Source organism: Syzygium oleosum, unplaced genomic scaffold (assembly GCF_021117445.2).
Source record: "Syzygium oleosum isolate NSW1041296 unplaced genomic scaffold, Sole_v2.1 Sole_v2.02, whole genome shotgun sequence".
Lineage (NCBI taxonomy): Eukaryota > Viridiplantae > Streptophyta > Magnoliopsida > Myrtales > Myrtaceae > Syzygium > Syzygium oleosum.
In genome coordinates this window covers 1006424-1022995 of record NW_026607486.1, presented here as the reverse complement: position 1 = coordinate 1022995, position 16572 = coordinate 1006424, and the positions used below count along the sequence as shown (strand labels likewise).

General features: G+C 39.3%; 1 protein-coding gene across 1 annotated transcript; it reads left to right on the top strand.

Annotated features, from left to right (window-relative positions):
* The first annotated feature begins 538 nt into the window (after positions 1-538).
* LOC115686776 (phosphatidylinositol-3-phosphatase SAC1) lies at positions 539-16450 on the top strand. The gene is made up of 17 exons (XM_030612169.2): positions 539-731; positions 978-1182; positions 1300-1465; positions 1728-1950; positions 2862-2938; positions 5175-5207; positions 8069-8256; positions 8425-8522; positions 9323-9456; positions 11036-11170; positions 12526-12910; positions 13017-13138; positions 13651-13761; positions 14102-14314; positions 14527-14718; positions 15634-15745; positions 15849-16450. Exons 1-17 carry the CDS (start codon positions 612-614, stop codon positions 16086-16088), a joined length of 2754 nt encoding a protein of 917 aa, XP_030468029.2. The 5' UTR covers positions 539-611; the 3' UTR covers positions 16089-16450.
* Positions 16451-16572: the final 122 nt, after the last annotated feature.

The window sequence follows — 16572 nt, the reverse complement described above, 5'->3', positions numbered from 1 at the left end:
ATCATATTGAAAAATAATGGCTCAAATCTTGACGGTTGCAAAGTAATCTTTTTTTCCCAAAAGAGACTTCAAAACCATTTCAACCTAAAAACCAGCCTAGTTGGATCGTTTCTCAGAAAAAAAACTGATGGCTCCGGCTTGAAATGAAAACTAAACGGATTCTCCCTAGAATCGGCTTGGAACTGTCCCGAACAGGTCGGTTCTTGCCAACTCCTAAGTTTAACTCAACCTAGCGCGCGCTCACCCTACCATCACGTGATCGTAGCTCAGAGCAAAAATTTGGTCGGAGTCAACGTTAGGAGGTATATTGCAATCAGTTTCTAAAATGCAGTGCAAATTGTAAAAATTGAAACATCCGGGGCCAATTGGCAATAACCCCTAAAACTCGGGGGTCAATATGTAATTTGCCCCGGATTAAATTCGACCGGTACTTATCCATCTCTCCTTAAACCGGGTCCGATTCGATTCGGGTTCCGGAAGGGGAGGAACGAACCCTCGACGAACGCAAAAAAGTTATCAAAAAACCACCGATCAAAAAAAAAAAAAAAAAGCCCCGTCCTCCGCCCGTCGCCGCCGCCGCCGCCGCCGCTGCGGAGCCTCGCCGCTTTGCAATGGCGAAGACCGACCAATCCTTCGCCCTCTCGTCCGCGAAGATCCACCCGTTCAACGATCCCGACTCCGACCCCAGCTCCTACTCGCTCGAGAAGTTCAGGCTCTACGAAACCCGAGCGGTATCGATTCATCGATCTCCCTTTCGTTTTCGTTTCATTTCCCTCGTTAGGCTTACTGCGAATCGCTTTAGCTTTTTGCCGTCGATCTTAGCCGATGGACGTCGCGTGTGATGAGGAATTCGGCACTGTAGAGAGAGCCAAGAGCAATCGGTTATTTTCCTGATGATGTTTTAATTTTCTGTTTCCACCCCAAATTTTCGAATTGGTTTTTCATATTTGATTCGTTGATTTACGCCGGTGATGCAGAGGTATTATTTGGTTGGGAGTGATCGCCAGAAGAGGCTGTTCCGGGTGCTGAAGATCGACCGTTCTGAGCCGTCTGATCTCAACATTAGCGAAGACCCCGTCGTGTACTCTCCCCTGGAGATCAAGAACTTGCTCCAGCGGATTAGCGAGGGCAATCGCTCGATCGGCGGGCTCACTTTCTCTGGGAAGTTCTATGGGATTGCAGGTTGGTCGCTTCTTTCCGCGGAAGCTCTGTCTTTTGGTGGTCTTTATTGCAATGGAGTCAGATTCTAATCTTTGATGGCTTCGGTGGCGTAACCTCTCTCCTCTTTTGGGTATTCAGGGTGCATCAAATTTTTGGAGTCGTATTACTTGATTCTTGTTACCAAGCGTAGGCAAATTGGGTGCGTGTGTGGTCATGCAATTTATAGCATAGACGAGAGCCAGCTGATAACTATTCCACATAGCTCCGTTCAGAGTGATTTAGCGACTTCTAAGACCGAGCTAAGGTACGTTCTTCTGTGATTTAACATTTCTTTTTGGCCAGCTGTGATTTACTTGCTCTTTTATCTTCCTTGTATTGGTTTTGCATAAACTATTGGCGAGCTGTGATTTACTTCTATTTTCTAGTTCTGCTTTTCATTTATGTGTCTGAAGGTTCGAGCTATCAATATGATGGCTTGAGTTCAAATTTGATTTGGTTTGCTGCATTTTTCATTTCACTGATCAAAGATGTATAAACTCATATCTTGTACTTTATGGTAACTGCAGGTACAAAAAACTTTTATCCAGCGTGGACATGACAAAAGATTTTTTCTATAGTTATACATACCCTATAATGCAAAGTTTGCAAAAAAATGTGTCATTGAGTGGTGAGGAAAGGACGCCATATGATAATATGTTTGTTTGGAATGCCTATTTAACAAAAGCCATACGGTCAAGATGCAATAATACCATTTGGACAATCGCACTCGTTCATGGGCACTTTAAGCAGGTCTCTCTCTCTCTCTCTCTCTCTCTCTCTCTCTCTCTCTCTCTCTCTCTCTCTCATCCTTTTCTTGTATGAATCTGCATTTCGTTTCCTTTAGAGCATGCTGCATGGCCACACAAATGTCTAAATGGTTAAATGCATGGAGGTTCTTTTCCTTTCTTTTTATTTTTCCAGATCCTGACAGACAGTCTTTGCTACTGCTGTCTCTTGATGAAGAAACATGGAGATCTTATATATAGGTCTGATGCATTCTTGGTGCAAAGCCCTGGTTTCTTTTATCAAATCCAACAAGTCTGAAACCAATAGAACACTGACATTGTTAATGTGCTTTGTTTGTGATGGTGTTCGCTTTTCTAAACTTATGCACCTTGGATTTTTTTTTTTTTGTATTTGTCTTTCGAATGAGAAAGCTCTCTTGTCTGATCTGTTGATCTTATGGCTTGAAAGGAGCAGAAGGAATAGGCTTGGAGTTGACCCAATTAGTGTTGGAAGAGTCATCATCTTGACTAGCATGCATCTCTTAGTAGGCAATGTTTGTTCCAATATGATGTTGCACATAGCAACCGATGAAAGAAACAATTTGCGTCAATCTAGAGGATCTTAGAGGGCGATCTAGTTACTAAGTTATGGGGCGTGTAAAACTCCTTAAGGATGACTCTTTACTTATACGAGTTGTTTCCATTATATTTGTTGTGATTTCTACCGATTCACTCATAAGCCATTTGTTTATTACCTTATAGGTGACACCATTTTTTTCTATGCTCCTGTCGAATTTAGTACACAAGAGCATTGTATTGCATTTCTTTTCCCCAGAAAAGATTCCTTGTTGTGTCAACTTTAACTTTGTAGGATGTCTTGCTGTTATATCTGCTTCTTTCACTTTTGTGATCATGTCTGTCACCTCGTAATGACAGATGAGGCTTTCAATTTTTGGAAGGGATTTTAGCGTTTCACTTATCTCTAGACGATCACGACACTTTGCTGGGACACGGTATGTTGATTTATCTTTTTATATTCAGTGGCTTTATTGGTACGATGTTTGATTCTTTACTATTTTTGGACTTAACTAGAAGGTTGTGTTTCTCGTTATTTTAATATGAGCAGTCAATATATGAAATTAAATACGTCTATTTACTCACAAGATATTTAGGGCCCGTTTGGTAACGTGCCAAACAGTGAAAATTTCGTTCTTTTGTTCCCAGAAATAGTTTGGGAACAGAAATGCGTTTGGTAAACTTTTTGTTCCCGGGCACATTTTTGCAAAAATTTGTGCCCAGAAACAGTTTTGGAAGAGAAACAAGTAAAAAAAAGTTGCTTCTTGTTTCTTGGCACAATTTTGAGAATGAGTTCTTTTTCTTCTTTTTCTTTTTTTTCTTTTCTTCTTTGTGTTGTTCTCCGGCCGCCGGCGATCGGCCACAGCCCAGGGCCGACGAGGGCGTCACGGCCCTCGCCGGCGAGGGTGAGGGCTGGACCCTCGCCGCCTGGGCGAGGTGGCTCGCCGTCGATCATGACGAGGCTCGGCCTCGCCCGATCTGGGCGAGGCCGAGCCTCGCCGTCGCGACCCCGGCAGCGAGGTCGGCCCATTTGTGGGTCGCGACGGCGAGGCTCGGCCTCGCCCGGATCGGCCGAGCCGAGCCTCGCCGTCGTGACCCACGGCGAGCCGACCTCTCCGTCGCGACCCACGGCGAGGCTCGACCTCGCCGTCGCGACCGATGGCGAGGCTCGACCTCGCCTGATCTGGGCGAGGCCGGCGGTGAGGCAAGCGGCAATTGCGGCTGCGAGGGCCGCGACGCCCTGGCCTGTGGCCGGTCGCCGGCGCCGACGACCGGCCATGGCCAAAGAAGGGAAGGGTGGAAAGAAAATAAAAAGAAAAAAAATATTAAACAATTTAAAATATTATTAAAATATTATTAATAAAAATAAATTTTGTGTAGTTACCAAACGTATTTCTGTTCTTTTCTATCCTAGGAATAGAAATTTTGGACAGTTACTAAACGCCTTCAAATGCTCAGAAATTGTTTCCGGGCACAGAATAAAACAGAATCATTTCTGAGTAGAAATAGTTCCCGGGCATAGAATGATTGTCATGTGCACCCTTATTCTCACAGGAGTTTCTACCTTTGTGTTACTGCTAAAATTGCCTTTGTGTCTCCCATTTTATAAATTAATTGATATGCATGCATTTCATGCATATTTGACAGCGATTAAATATTATGGCAGGACACAGGAATAGGATGATACATATTAATTGAATCTTGAAACTATATTGGCTTAGTGATGATTAGTCTCTTACTTGATCGAACTCTGGGGCCTGAGTTGGGTCTTTTGTGACACTGGATAATGTTATCACGGAGGGTTTAGTTGTCTTCCATTGAAGAAGATATTAATTGAGAGTCAGGTACCATGACCTGATGTATAACTACCAATAAGAGTGGGTCCTATGTGGCTACTATTTTGTTATGACATGTGCCCAGTTGATATGTCAGGAGTCTCGAGTTACTCCTGGCATTTTCTCTCCATGAATGTACAGTTCTTATAGGTCTATTGTTTCTTTAGGAACTGTGAGGGGAACTACAATTTTCAGAGATTATAGTCTGTAGTTTTCTTCTAGCATTAGTTTTTAAATACCGGGGTAGACAAAGTAAATATGGCATAGTCTGGGTCTGAGTTTTTTAAATTCTTCTTAGTGCACTTTCTTGCCTCAGTAAGCTTATGAAGAAGATACACGTGCTCCTGGAAGTTCTAAGCATTTATCCTGTGGTCTGCCAGTTAGTTGACTTGGAATTATGTCATTATCTAGAAATAGAAATCTATAGCCAATGACCCGAGGGAAAAGATATTTGCTACATGCTTATTGAGAGTTGGGTTTTTATGGTATTACATACTTTTAGAGTCACTAAGGTTGATGAAGTAAGCTGCATTAAGAAAGGAGGAAAGATGTGTGAATGCCATGTAAAGGGATAAGGTAGCACTTAAAACTTTAGTAGGTGCTCCACCAAATTGAACCTTTAGCTAATTTTCTCGTCAGCAGTTGCTCCAGATGTTTGACTCCATCTTAGTTGCCAATTAGGTGCAGAAGAATTTGTACATTTCAGTTCTTTATCTTTGTTGCAAGTATATAACGTGCTTCCCCTGGTTAAGTACATCATGGTACATGTATGCTTAGATCCATAAAAAGTTATAATTCAGTTTTACCTGGAGGCAATTTTTTGCTGTAATTTGTTCAGGGAAAGACAAAAGGGAGATGAACAGGAAACCAGGTTAGCGTCTGTCCCACTATCATTTTGGCGTTCCACGTATCAAGCTTGTGTCTGCCGAAATTATTCCAAGGATGAAGCTTTCTATAGCTTCTGTAGCAGAACTCCAGCCTCACTCCCTCCGTTCCGCCATCCCTCCCTCCGACCCTCTCTCTTCTCTCTCTCTCTCTCTCTCTCTCTCTCTCTCTCTCTCTCTCTCGCTCTCTACAAATGTATAAGTTACATGTCCTCAGATTTCCATCGTGGATCTTAATTCCTTGGTATTGTCCATTTTACAGATTAACATATCAGAAAATTACACTTTGTGTCTTGTAATTGGCATAAATACGCTTTAGTTATTTTCCTGTTATAGAAATTATATTATGTATTCTTTATTTTGTATTTGAAAAATCACTTTGCATCTTCCATTGGTTGTATTTAATAATCCATCAGCAAAGTTCCACTTGTTTCGAAAAGAAAAGCCACTTTAAAAATGTCGTTTTTAATATGTGGAAGGCTTAAGATTGCTCTTACTAGCTGTTGGAGGCTTTCTTCTGTGGAAAATGTCGATGCTTGCTGCTAGGGCACTTGTATAAATGTTTTTTGGAAATGTAAAAATGGTGCTTTTACATATTCCATGCTTTGGAAATGTGTATCATTGGACATTCCTTTAATAGCAATGTCTTGTTAACAAGACCCTTCTAATATAAAAAGAATCTATTTTGCCAAATATGATGATTAACTTGCTCAGTCCATCTTTTTGTGGCTCTCTCTTTATCTCTCCTCTAGTGGTGTCTTCAAGTGGCAATCAAAGCTGTAGGTCAGAGAAAGTAGAAAGTTTTACAGTTTCGTTGATGGAAGCATTAAAATAGCTTATTCCAGAGTTTTATAGTTTCTCTGATGGAAGCTTTAAAATAACTCAATCCAGGACTTAAACTGTGATCATCACATTATATAAAGGGGATGCAAATTGTGGTGATGCTTGTATTGTAGGATGCAAAGTGTAATTTTCCGTTTTGGTGGAATAATCTAACTACCAAAGCTCAATTAACGTATTTTCCTTGTCTTATGGGGAAAGGAACAATGATTTAATGAATGCAATCTTTATGAAGATTAATTAACATTATCTTCGATCATTTTTCATTAATTTTGCACTATATGTTTGTTTCCTTTTAGGATGTTTGACTACAATAATTTCAAAAGGTTTTTAGAAATTTTATGGTTACTTATGGATATGGCAATCGAAAGTAGGCTCGTCAAATGGGTGGGTTAGGTCGGGTTTGGGTTTGGTCGAAAATGGTCCGACCCAAATCAATCCATTTAATTTGTTTTGACCTTTTTATATACAATACAAATAGAGTGACCCCTACCCAACTCAACTTGCATTACTAAAACACGGAAATTTAAAAACAAGAACTTTTATGCTCTGCGTGTCTTGTGTAAAGGATAAATTTTTTAACTGTTTTATAAAGTTCCAAATAAGATTTTGGACTTGTTTGCGATTTTTTCTTTATTGCAAAATTTTCGAGTTTCATAGCGAAGTATCCGACATCTCTTAAAATGAATAAGTCAGTAAATATTGACATGTAAAATCATATACTAATTTTCACGATTTTCTAAAGCTTGAAAGATCATAAATCTTTTACTATTTTTCAATTTTGAAATAAAAAAGATCATAAATAGAAGATAAAGCTAGAAATTAAGTTGCCCCACCCAAAAACCTCCGACCTAAACCTAAAGACAAGTGAAGAGGGACAGCAGGTAGGTTGGGCGTTAGACCCACTAAAACCCACATTGTGTTGGACTTTAGTACTCAAACCCATATCAACCCATCTAGCAAAATGTAGCTAACCCATATATGACCCAACTCATCATATATGGGTTGATAAATGGGTCTTCAGTTCATTGTGACACCTCTAGTCGAAAGTTAGGTCTGTTCTGCATTGTTTTTTGGTGAACTTCTTGTCTTCCACTGTGCTCCTTTTGTAAATGGCCCCAAAATGGTGCACTCTTTTGATGCCATTTACTATTGAATTCAAAGTAAAGAAAAAGGATGTGGGAAAATGCATAATTAAGCGCATGCTGATTTCATCAAACCTTTCCATGGCGGACTACAAGATGTTTTTCTCACCATGGGTCTATCTTCTTGCCCAATGTTTTTCTCATGGCCTATTTGATGCCAATCCTCCACTTTCCTGTCCTTGATTGTTTTCTTTCTCTTTTGTGACCCTCTTTTTGGCCATATTACCTAAATTTATCATACGTAGTCCTCCAGTTCAGCTCATAAGACTTACTCCGGCGTGGTTTTGGGAGTTAAAAGAATTGTTGCCTACTCCCAGCCTATGCGAGATTATAGAACCTTAACTCAGGAAGTGGGATCACACTAACTAGTGGTGGGCGTTGGGTTGATCTCAAAATTGTCAAATTGATTTTGATAGCAATTGGTTGGTGACCAAATATGGACTGGTAATTGGAATCTGCTATTCATTGTCAAATATCTTAGTAGGTGCTGGGATTTAAGGAGGAACCTCTAGATGTGTCAAAAGCATCTTATCAGTGCAATTGTAAATATCTGTTGGTAGGTTGCATGGATTTTGCTGCTCTGTGAATTTATGGCATCGTTTAGCTCGGAAATTGATTTGTAGATAAGATGCAGATGCCCTCAAACTTAATTTTTTTTTTTTAACATACGTGATAGATAAGATTTCTTAGAGCTCCTGTGGTCATTTACTAAATGCCATTCTATTTGCTCTACATTTTGTTTTGGGAGGGGCTTGACATGTCACTGGTCCTCACATCTAATATTAATTGTCATTGATGATTGTATACTGGTTTCTAGTTGTTGGTGAGTTGATACTTGACCTATTAGTATTTATTGTATTCAGTTACCTGAAGAGGGGAGTGAATGATCGGGGGAGAGTTGCAAATGAAGTTGAAACAGAGCAGGTTGTCCTTGACGAAGGAGCTGGGCCATGCAAAGGAAAAATGAGCTCTGTTGTGCAGATGCGTGGTTCAATCCCCCTATTCTGGTCACAAGAAGCTTCAAAGTTTAGTCCGAAACCAGATATCATATGTAAGGGCTTAAAGCTGATAAATGTCCTGTAACTTCTTCGGTTTAGAGATCTTTAGCTGAATCTGATGCAGGTCGACCTAGGTTGATCAGAAAATTGGAAGTTGATATTTCCCGTCTTTTTGGCACCAACATATATTAGTTTTAAAATCCTCGATATCCTTTATGCAGTACAGAGGTATGATCCTACTTATGAGGCCACTAGATTGCACTTTGAGGACCTGGTGAATCGATATGGCAACCCAATAATCATGCTCAATTTAATTAAGGTCTCTCTCTCTCTCTCTCTCTCTCCACTTCTGTGTATGCTTTTTTTCCCCTTCCTAACAGTTTTTCCATGGATGCCCAAGCTTGATGTTGTGGTATTCAGCTTTTCACCACCTCTCTTGTTTCCTTCCTTTGCAGAATTTGACTGAGTCTAAAATTTGGTTTATCTTGTATTTGGAAAGTCAATTCACATCTTTACTTTTAATTTGTTGCCCGCTTCTCGATGCTGCTTCATTGTCTTCCCCTTGTTGCTCCATGTCATTGCTTTGCTCGTGTGGTAGCTTTTCAACACTGCATCAATCTGCTGCTCTGCAGAACTGGCTCCCTTCCTTCGTCCTGTTTGGTCATTCACAAGTTTTTATTTCTTAATGTCTGATTTGTCTGGGGGCTTGCATGTTAACTCCTGTGAATAACATACAAAAGCAGTGAATGACATGGAAGCATGGCTTGTCTTTGGCATTCCTTCCTATGTTTCATAGGTTTTTTTTTTTTTGATGTTTTACTTTGGCGTCCAAGTACATCTGATCTCTTAAGCAAACAGGATAAGTATGAAAGGTTGACACATCCTGATTTTTTATTGTTCTAAAGAAGAAAAAGATTTTTATTAATAAAAATTTCCAATTTTAAGTAGTTGTGCATGCGTCATCTTTTAGAGGTATCTGTTATTTTATTTTTTTTGAGAGAGGGACAGAGAGAGAGGCTTGTATATGATGATCTTTTCAATGTTTTTCCCCCCTCAAACGTGCATATTAATATATGAAATCCACCTGTTTTCTAATATTGTTTCTGTGCTAAAATGTAGACTTTTGAGAAAAGGCCTAGGGAAATGATGCTCAGACGTGAGTTTACAAATGCTGTTGGGTATTTGAACCACATCCTTTCAGATGAGATTCATCTTTTCTTAATCCACTGGGATTTCCACAAATTCGCAAAGAGGTAAGCGAGTGTTAAAACTTGTCAACTTCGTGCACTTTAGTCCTAAAACTTTCAGCCCATGTATTGAAGTCTTAGAATTTGTCAACTTCGTGCACTTGAGTTCTTCTGTGAACTTTGTCATTTCTGAGGGCCTAATTCCCTAGAAAACCTCAAACTTTAGGTCTAGTCCCAAGTCTGCCTAAACTTTTTTTTGTGTAGAAAAAACCCCAAACGTTGGGTCCAATCCAATTCTGGCCCGAACTTTTTTTATCTAAAAAAAAAACTCTCAACTTTAGGTTCAGTCCTAAATTTACCCTGGAGTTTTTTTGTCTAATAGAAACATTACAAATTTTTACAATAGTCCCAAATCCGCCCCCATTAGCCCTTTGTCCAAAGGTCGTCGTTACTCGTCCCTAATTTTCATATCTTAGAAAATATTCATTTTGGAGATAATTTTCCATGTCACATTGTTGTTGTGGATTTGTCATCGATTTGGAAATGCCATGTCAAGTTGGGACTAGACCACAGGGGGTAGATTTGAGAATGGATTCAAAGTTGGTGATTTTTTATAGAAAAAACAAAATTCAAGGCGGATTTGGGACTGGACGTAAAGTTTGGGGTTTTATGAGACAAAAAAAAGTTCGGGGCAAATTTGGGGCTCAATCTAAAGTTTGGGGTTATGTTCGGGGCAGAATTGGGACTAGACCTATTTTTTGAGTTTTTTAGAGAATTAGGCCCATGTTTAAGTGATGGAAAAGGCCATGTGGCATTTTTATTATTTAACCATATATGGCTATTTCATTCACTTTTTCAATCCTTGAACTCAAAACGACGTCATTGTAACGCCACATCAATATTTTTTTGTTAAAAAATTGAGAATAAGAATAACTGAAAAAACAAACTCAAAAGCGAAAGCAAAAATCAAAATAATAAAAAATCTCTTGGGGCAGAGAATGTTGGGGATGCACCACCGGCCCCCTTCGTCGAGGTTGTGGCAAGGGCCTGCTTGTCCTCATCAGTGAAAAAGGGCCGTGAGTCCTCACACTTGCTGGCATGGTGAGGGTGACTCCAAGCGCCACCACCAAGCTGGTAAGGGCAAGCAGGCCCTCGCCACTGGTCAGGTGAGATTCACTGACAAGTTTGGTACCACCACCAATGGGCCAGAACCCTTGCAATCTTTTTATTATTTATTTTTTATAGTCAGTCTTTTTTTAATTTTCAGATTAAATTTTCTTTTCAATTTTATTTTTTTAAACTTATTTGTTAAAATTTTAAGTGTTAAAATTTATATTTTCAGATGTGATGCTAGAAAACGACTTCGTTTTTGTGTTGAGAGTGCTTTGTCATTGTGACTAACGGCCACATAAGATATAAATAATAAATAAAAAAAGCTATGTGGTGTTTTCTGTCCACAAAGATAATGGAATGACTTAATTGCCCAAAGTTGACAAATTTTATTGCACAAAATGAAAGTTTTATTACTAAAGTGCACAAAGCTAATAAGTTTATGCGCCTGTAATTTTCTCAATTTAGTTTATAAGAAGCGATTCCGAAATTGTTATCTAATTAAATTCTTGTCCTTTAATGTGATTTTTTCAAGCAAGTCAGCTAATGTCTTGGCAGTCTTGGGTAACGTGGCAAGTGAAGCACTTGATTTGACGGGCTTTTACTATAGTGGGAGATCTAACATTCCCAAAAAGAGGGTGAATCAACTAAGTCGACCAAGCATTGGGAGGTATCTATTTCTTAAATATGAAGAGCTGTAGAGGCTTTATTAAAGCCCTTCACTTACGCTTGCTAATCTTCATTGGTTTTTGTAATTATCTTGCGTATCTGACTGCTAGTTGCAAACTTAATGCAGCACGGTTATATGGGGTTTTGGATTTTATAGATGATGGCAAATTATTGCTCTAGGCTACTTGTGTTTGAACATAGTTGTTTGCAACAAGAAGGTTCACCTAGAAGACTTTTGTGTGGTATTTCTTGAATATTTTTTCTGCGATAAGTAAAATGCTTTGAGGATGGAAGAGACAAGATAGTTAAAATCACTTGCTTAACTGGGTTGACAGGTTTCCGTAAATTCAAATGTCAGATTGAATTCTAAGATTGTGAGATTTTACAAACCAGAGAAATTATTTCAGACAATATTGTTAAATTCATAAAATTAGCATGACCACCTTTTTGCACAAACAAATGTCAATTGTTGCCTCCAAGAAAAGGATCACATACATCAGATTTCAAACGGGAACTTGTTGTTTCAGACTCATTAAATAACAGTAGAAAGCAAAAACTTGGCAATTGCAAAAAAGCTCCTTTAAAGGAAACCCTCAATAAAAATCATAATTACAATACTCTTGAAAAAGTGAAGAAATCATAACTTTTTAAACTTGTTACCTTCATGAATAAGACTTAGGCAATTAGAAACTACAAAAGGTGGCACAATTGAGACTCTCAACATTGTTTGTAGTCGTTACAGCTACTTGCAATGGCGTAGACACAATTCGACACAATTCAACACACCTCTGGTGACTTTTTTGCTGATTAAGAGGGAAAAGACAGGATAATCTTTGATAAAACAGTGAGCCATTATGTGAAAATTAGGGGTTTTTGGCTTTTTACGTTGAATTTTTGCTTTACATGCAGAGTGAGTCTTGATGTAAATGCTATTCTCCGCCTAATGGACTCTTTCTTCTGTATTTGATTTTGTCAATGTGTTGGCATCCCCTTGGTTCCATATCAGTGAATACCTCTACTGAAAGAATAGAATCTGGAATTATATTGTTATAGCTAGCTGCTTTGACTATACTCTGTTTACTATTAAGGTGTATAGACATACCTGCTTTAATGCATCCATTTACTTTGGTCTTTTTTGGAAAATTGAGTTGTAGCTCTAGTTCTCGCTACAATTATTTTTTCTAGGCTAAAGAGCTAAACATAAAATGGTTTGTTTAGACATGTAGAATTGATTTTATATGGACTAGCTAATTGTGAGGACCCTTTTCCTTGTCGCTGTTTCAAATTTCTTTTCAAACAATTGTGTAGGTTCTTGTGTGCTTCTTTGCTTTTCACAGCTCATTGCTTTTATCGCAGAGATACTTCTCTGAGAGATCGTAGATCAGAATCGGGGGATCATTCTAGTGTCGGAAACAGCAATGAAAATCTAGCTCTCAGAAATAATCGAGATAGAGAGACTGAGTCCAATCAAAATAGCAGGGAAGACGGTTATGGACGGGAAAACCCCCGTTTCCAAAGTGGAGTCCTGCGTACCAACTGCATTGACTGTTTGGATCGCACAAATGTTGCTCAATATGCTTATGGTTTGGAAGCTTTAGGCCGCCAACTTCATGTAATGGGTTTGACAGACTTGCCCAAGTTGGATCCTCACAGTAGCATTGCTACTGCACTTATGGATATGTATCAGAGCATGGGTGATGCTCTGGCGCAGCAATACGGTGGTTCTGAAGCTCATAACACTGTAATTGTCTCTTTTTAAGTTGGTGCAGAATCTCATCAATGAGCTCGAGCTCATGTATTGCCTTCTCATTCTATGTAGAAAACTGATGCCAATTCTTCTTTTCCAGGTGTTTACAGAGAGGCAGGGAAAGTGGAAAGCTACCACCCAATCCAAAGAGTTTCTCAAGTCTATCAAAAGATACTACAGTAATACCTACACTGATAGCGAAAAGCAAGATGCAATCAACTTGTACTTACTGCACCTTTTCTCTATTTTTGTTTTATATGTCATATATGTTATGATTCTTTCTATTTCAGGACAATTGAAGAAAGGACCCTTAACTGTCCCTTACATACGCTTTGCACCCAATAGTTTCCAGACATGACGCTGTATACATAATATTTCGAAAAACCTATTTACACCCCGGACTCTTACACCATCAGGAAATTGTTGGGAGAATCATAAAAACTGGAGGGTGCAAAGTGTTCGCTAAAATAGAGGGTAGTCGATACAGAGCTTTGGTTTTGAAACTAGAGGATAAGAAGTGTAATTTTCGTTCATTCTCCATCCTTCCTGATTGGGCTTTTACTTTGCATCATTTGCCATCTTATCTTTAGAACTCTAGGAAGCTTCTGTTTTTTTAATAATTAACCTCTTGATGACTTGCCGTCTTAATATCAGTGTTTCTGAGTATTTGGCCATTCTTTTCTTTCCCCAACTTAGCCTTCTTAAAGCAGTGTTTTTTGGTTTTTTGGGAACAGATTTTTAGGTTATTTCCAGCCACAAGAAGGAAAACCAGCTCTTTGGGAGCTGGACTCTGATTATTATCTTCACGTTTCTGGCATTGGAGATGACTTTTTTCCTGATGAAAGGTAAAATATTTAGAATGTGAACTTTACGTTACTTTTGCCCAAGTAAGGGGGAAAATCCTAGGCTGCATTTCACAAGTAAATTATGAGTAAACAGCGCTTACTTTTAACAGAAAACATGAGCACATTTGGCTTGCTCATATGGGCAATTTTTATATTGTTTCCGGTCCACGTATGTCACACCTTACATGCATGTCTATAAAGACAAGAAGATTAATCCAACCTACTCTTGATGCTTTCTGTTATTTCAGTTTTTCATATCCACTTTTTGGCAACAGGAATAGTTGAATTGTTGATCTTATTTATTGGAATTTCTTTCTTTGTGGTGCTTTCAATATGCAAGCCCAAGAGCTTTTCTAGGGCCTGGAGGCAGAGCTGGAATTTCTTTGGCGCCTATTCCTGCTTGCAAGGAAGACTTCTCTCGGATAAAATTGACTTCCTTTGATAAATTGATTGCAAAGACATGCAGTTCAATCAAGAATGTTAGATTATGCAGTGAGCCTGATCAACGTCCAGGTGGTTCTTCTGGCACTTCTGGTGTGGCACCTGATGCAGCGTATGTATCTCATAAGCGAGGATACTTTGTCAATAATTTTGGTTATTTCTTATTCAGATGTCAACTTCGACTTTCTCATTGACATAAACTTTTGGTCATAACAAAATGTCAAGCTGGAATTAGTACCATAGACAATAGTTCTACAGATAGAATGCCACAGAACTGGCACTCTGGTAGATGCTAATCAGGGTGAATGAACTGGTTATGTGCAGTGAGATACAGCTTAAAAGTCCAAATTGGGTTTTTGGGCAGCGAAAATATGAGGAAAACGTGTCTGCACCCAAAGTTATTTCAAATGAAATTTCGAAAGGAAGATCCCAAGATGAGGCTGGAGCTGATGCTCTATGTGACCTTAGTTTGCTATCTTCTCTCGGGGATGTTGGTGAAGAAGATATTTTCCAAAGGTGCCCCCTTTCTCTTTTTTAACTTTTGTGTTTAGTCTACCATGGGCACCTGCATGGACATAAGTTCTGTGAGCGTTTATTCCTTTGTGTGGGTTATTCGTGGTTATTACTTGAACTGTGATTATGATAAGAATGCAGCTGCTGTTTTTCATTTTGTGTTTGTTTAGTGTCATGCATGCTTATCTGTTACCAATTTGATAATTACTCAATTGATCTTGGACCTCAAGCAACAATGGGGGAGCCCTGAGATTTCACATATCCAGAACCAAGAGCTTCCCCTTGGCCAGCACTTCAAAAAACCACAAGCGATTGACACCCTAAGAAGGGGCTGTCCTGTTTCCTGAAAACTTCAATGCCCTGTCAAATGCATTAAACCATGGACTAAGGAAGCACAGCCTTCAAAACTCAAAGTAATGCCAGCTGAATCCTAGACATTTCCCTGCGTTTAGAGCCAAAACAACTTCATCTTCATGTATAGAAACCAGAAAATCCTGGTTGAATATTTTGGCTCAGGTGACTGGAATTAACCAGTTTGTATCCTTAAACAAACCAAAATTGGAGCTTCCTCAGGACTCTGCTAGTAGATAACTTCGTCAACCAGGGTGAGGGCGGAGGTGTGTTCTTTCTCCCTTTAAATTGGGGCTTCCTTTCATCCAACAATCAAAAGAGCAAAAGAGATCCAAGCCTGCGTGTTACGGATAGCTTCCCATTGAGGGATCAAACCCCTTACTGGTTTACAGTTGAAAATTTTGGACACTCAACTTGAATGTGTCTGCATACCATGGGAAACTCAGGGATGATAGAACATGACAGTAATATGTGCTTGTTTAGTTGCATGTATAGCTTACATGTGTCTGCATATGCAAACGACTTAATATTGATACTTCTTGATTAATAATGAGCTTTGATCTTTAGGTACCTTGAAATGACAACTGTAAATGAAGCTAATGGTTGGTATGGTGGAACGCTGCTTGGTGATCAAGACGAGAAAAGCGAGATCTACAGGCATTATGCAGAATTATGTCAGGTAAAGACTTCAAAAGCAACTGTTCATAGACCGGCAAGTAGGCCCAGTGCTTGCGCCGCTTTTTCTTTATATTTTTCGTTTCTCATTTTCCTTTGAATTGTAGGGATTGGCAGCGGATCCCTTCCAAAATGATGTCGAGATGGAGAATCACTACGCCGAGGTTTTGCGAATGGGTAGAGTCGATCTTGTGGATGACCCAGCTGTCGAAGCAGAGATGGCATCAGCGCTCGAAGAGTATAATCAAATCGGTTCTGATCTTGGAATCATCCCCACGTCATGTAAGTTCTTCGCCGAAGACCCGAGCCATTTGACCAGGTGGATACTCGGCGACGAGAAACTGTAAAAGATCTGAGAAGGAAGTAGTTACATGGGTTGTGGCATTCCGCGAAAAAACGGTTCCGCCGCAAGTTATGCTGTCGATGTACATATAGCCATTTACCAAGGCCAATTTTTTTGTGCGCGCTAACTTGGTCTTAGAAAGCCATTTCCAAACTCGTCCCATGTAATTATGTCTTCCTTTCTATATTCCTCTTCTTGTATAGGTTGAAAGGGACTACATATTATATGCACTCAAGTGCTGACTGACTGCTTACAACACTTATATTATTTAGATTGTCATCTGAAAAAAATATATATCAGCTATTTCATGTATACTTCCGTGTGGATTTCCTTATCATTAGGAAAAAATAAAGGAATTTATTTTCAGTTTTTTCTCTTGATTCCATTGACGATAATTTTTCGTGTTTTATTTTTCCCTTTGCTTTCTTTATTTGCTGAAAGAGGGGTTGGATGAAACAATTTGAAAGGGTGGGGGGTGGAAATTGGAG

Excerpts from the sequence above, each read along its gene's own strand:
- LOC115686776 (XM_030612169.2), top strand. The coding sequence starts at position 612 with ATGGCGAAGACCGACCAATCCTTCGCCCTCTCGTCCGCGAAGATCCAC. Across the intron at positions 1,183-1,299 it reads GAAGTTCTATGGGATTGCAG|GGTGCATCAAATTTTTGGAG; the intron begins GTTGGTCGCTTC and ends TTGGGTATTCAG. Across the intron at positions 5,208-8,068 it reads GGAGATGAACAGGAAACCAG|TTACCTGAAGAGGGGAGTGA; the intron begins GTTAGCGTCTGT and ends TATTGTATTCAG.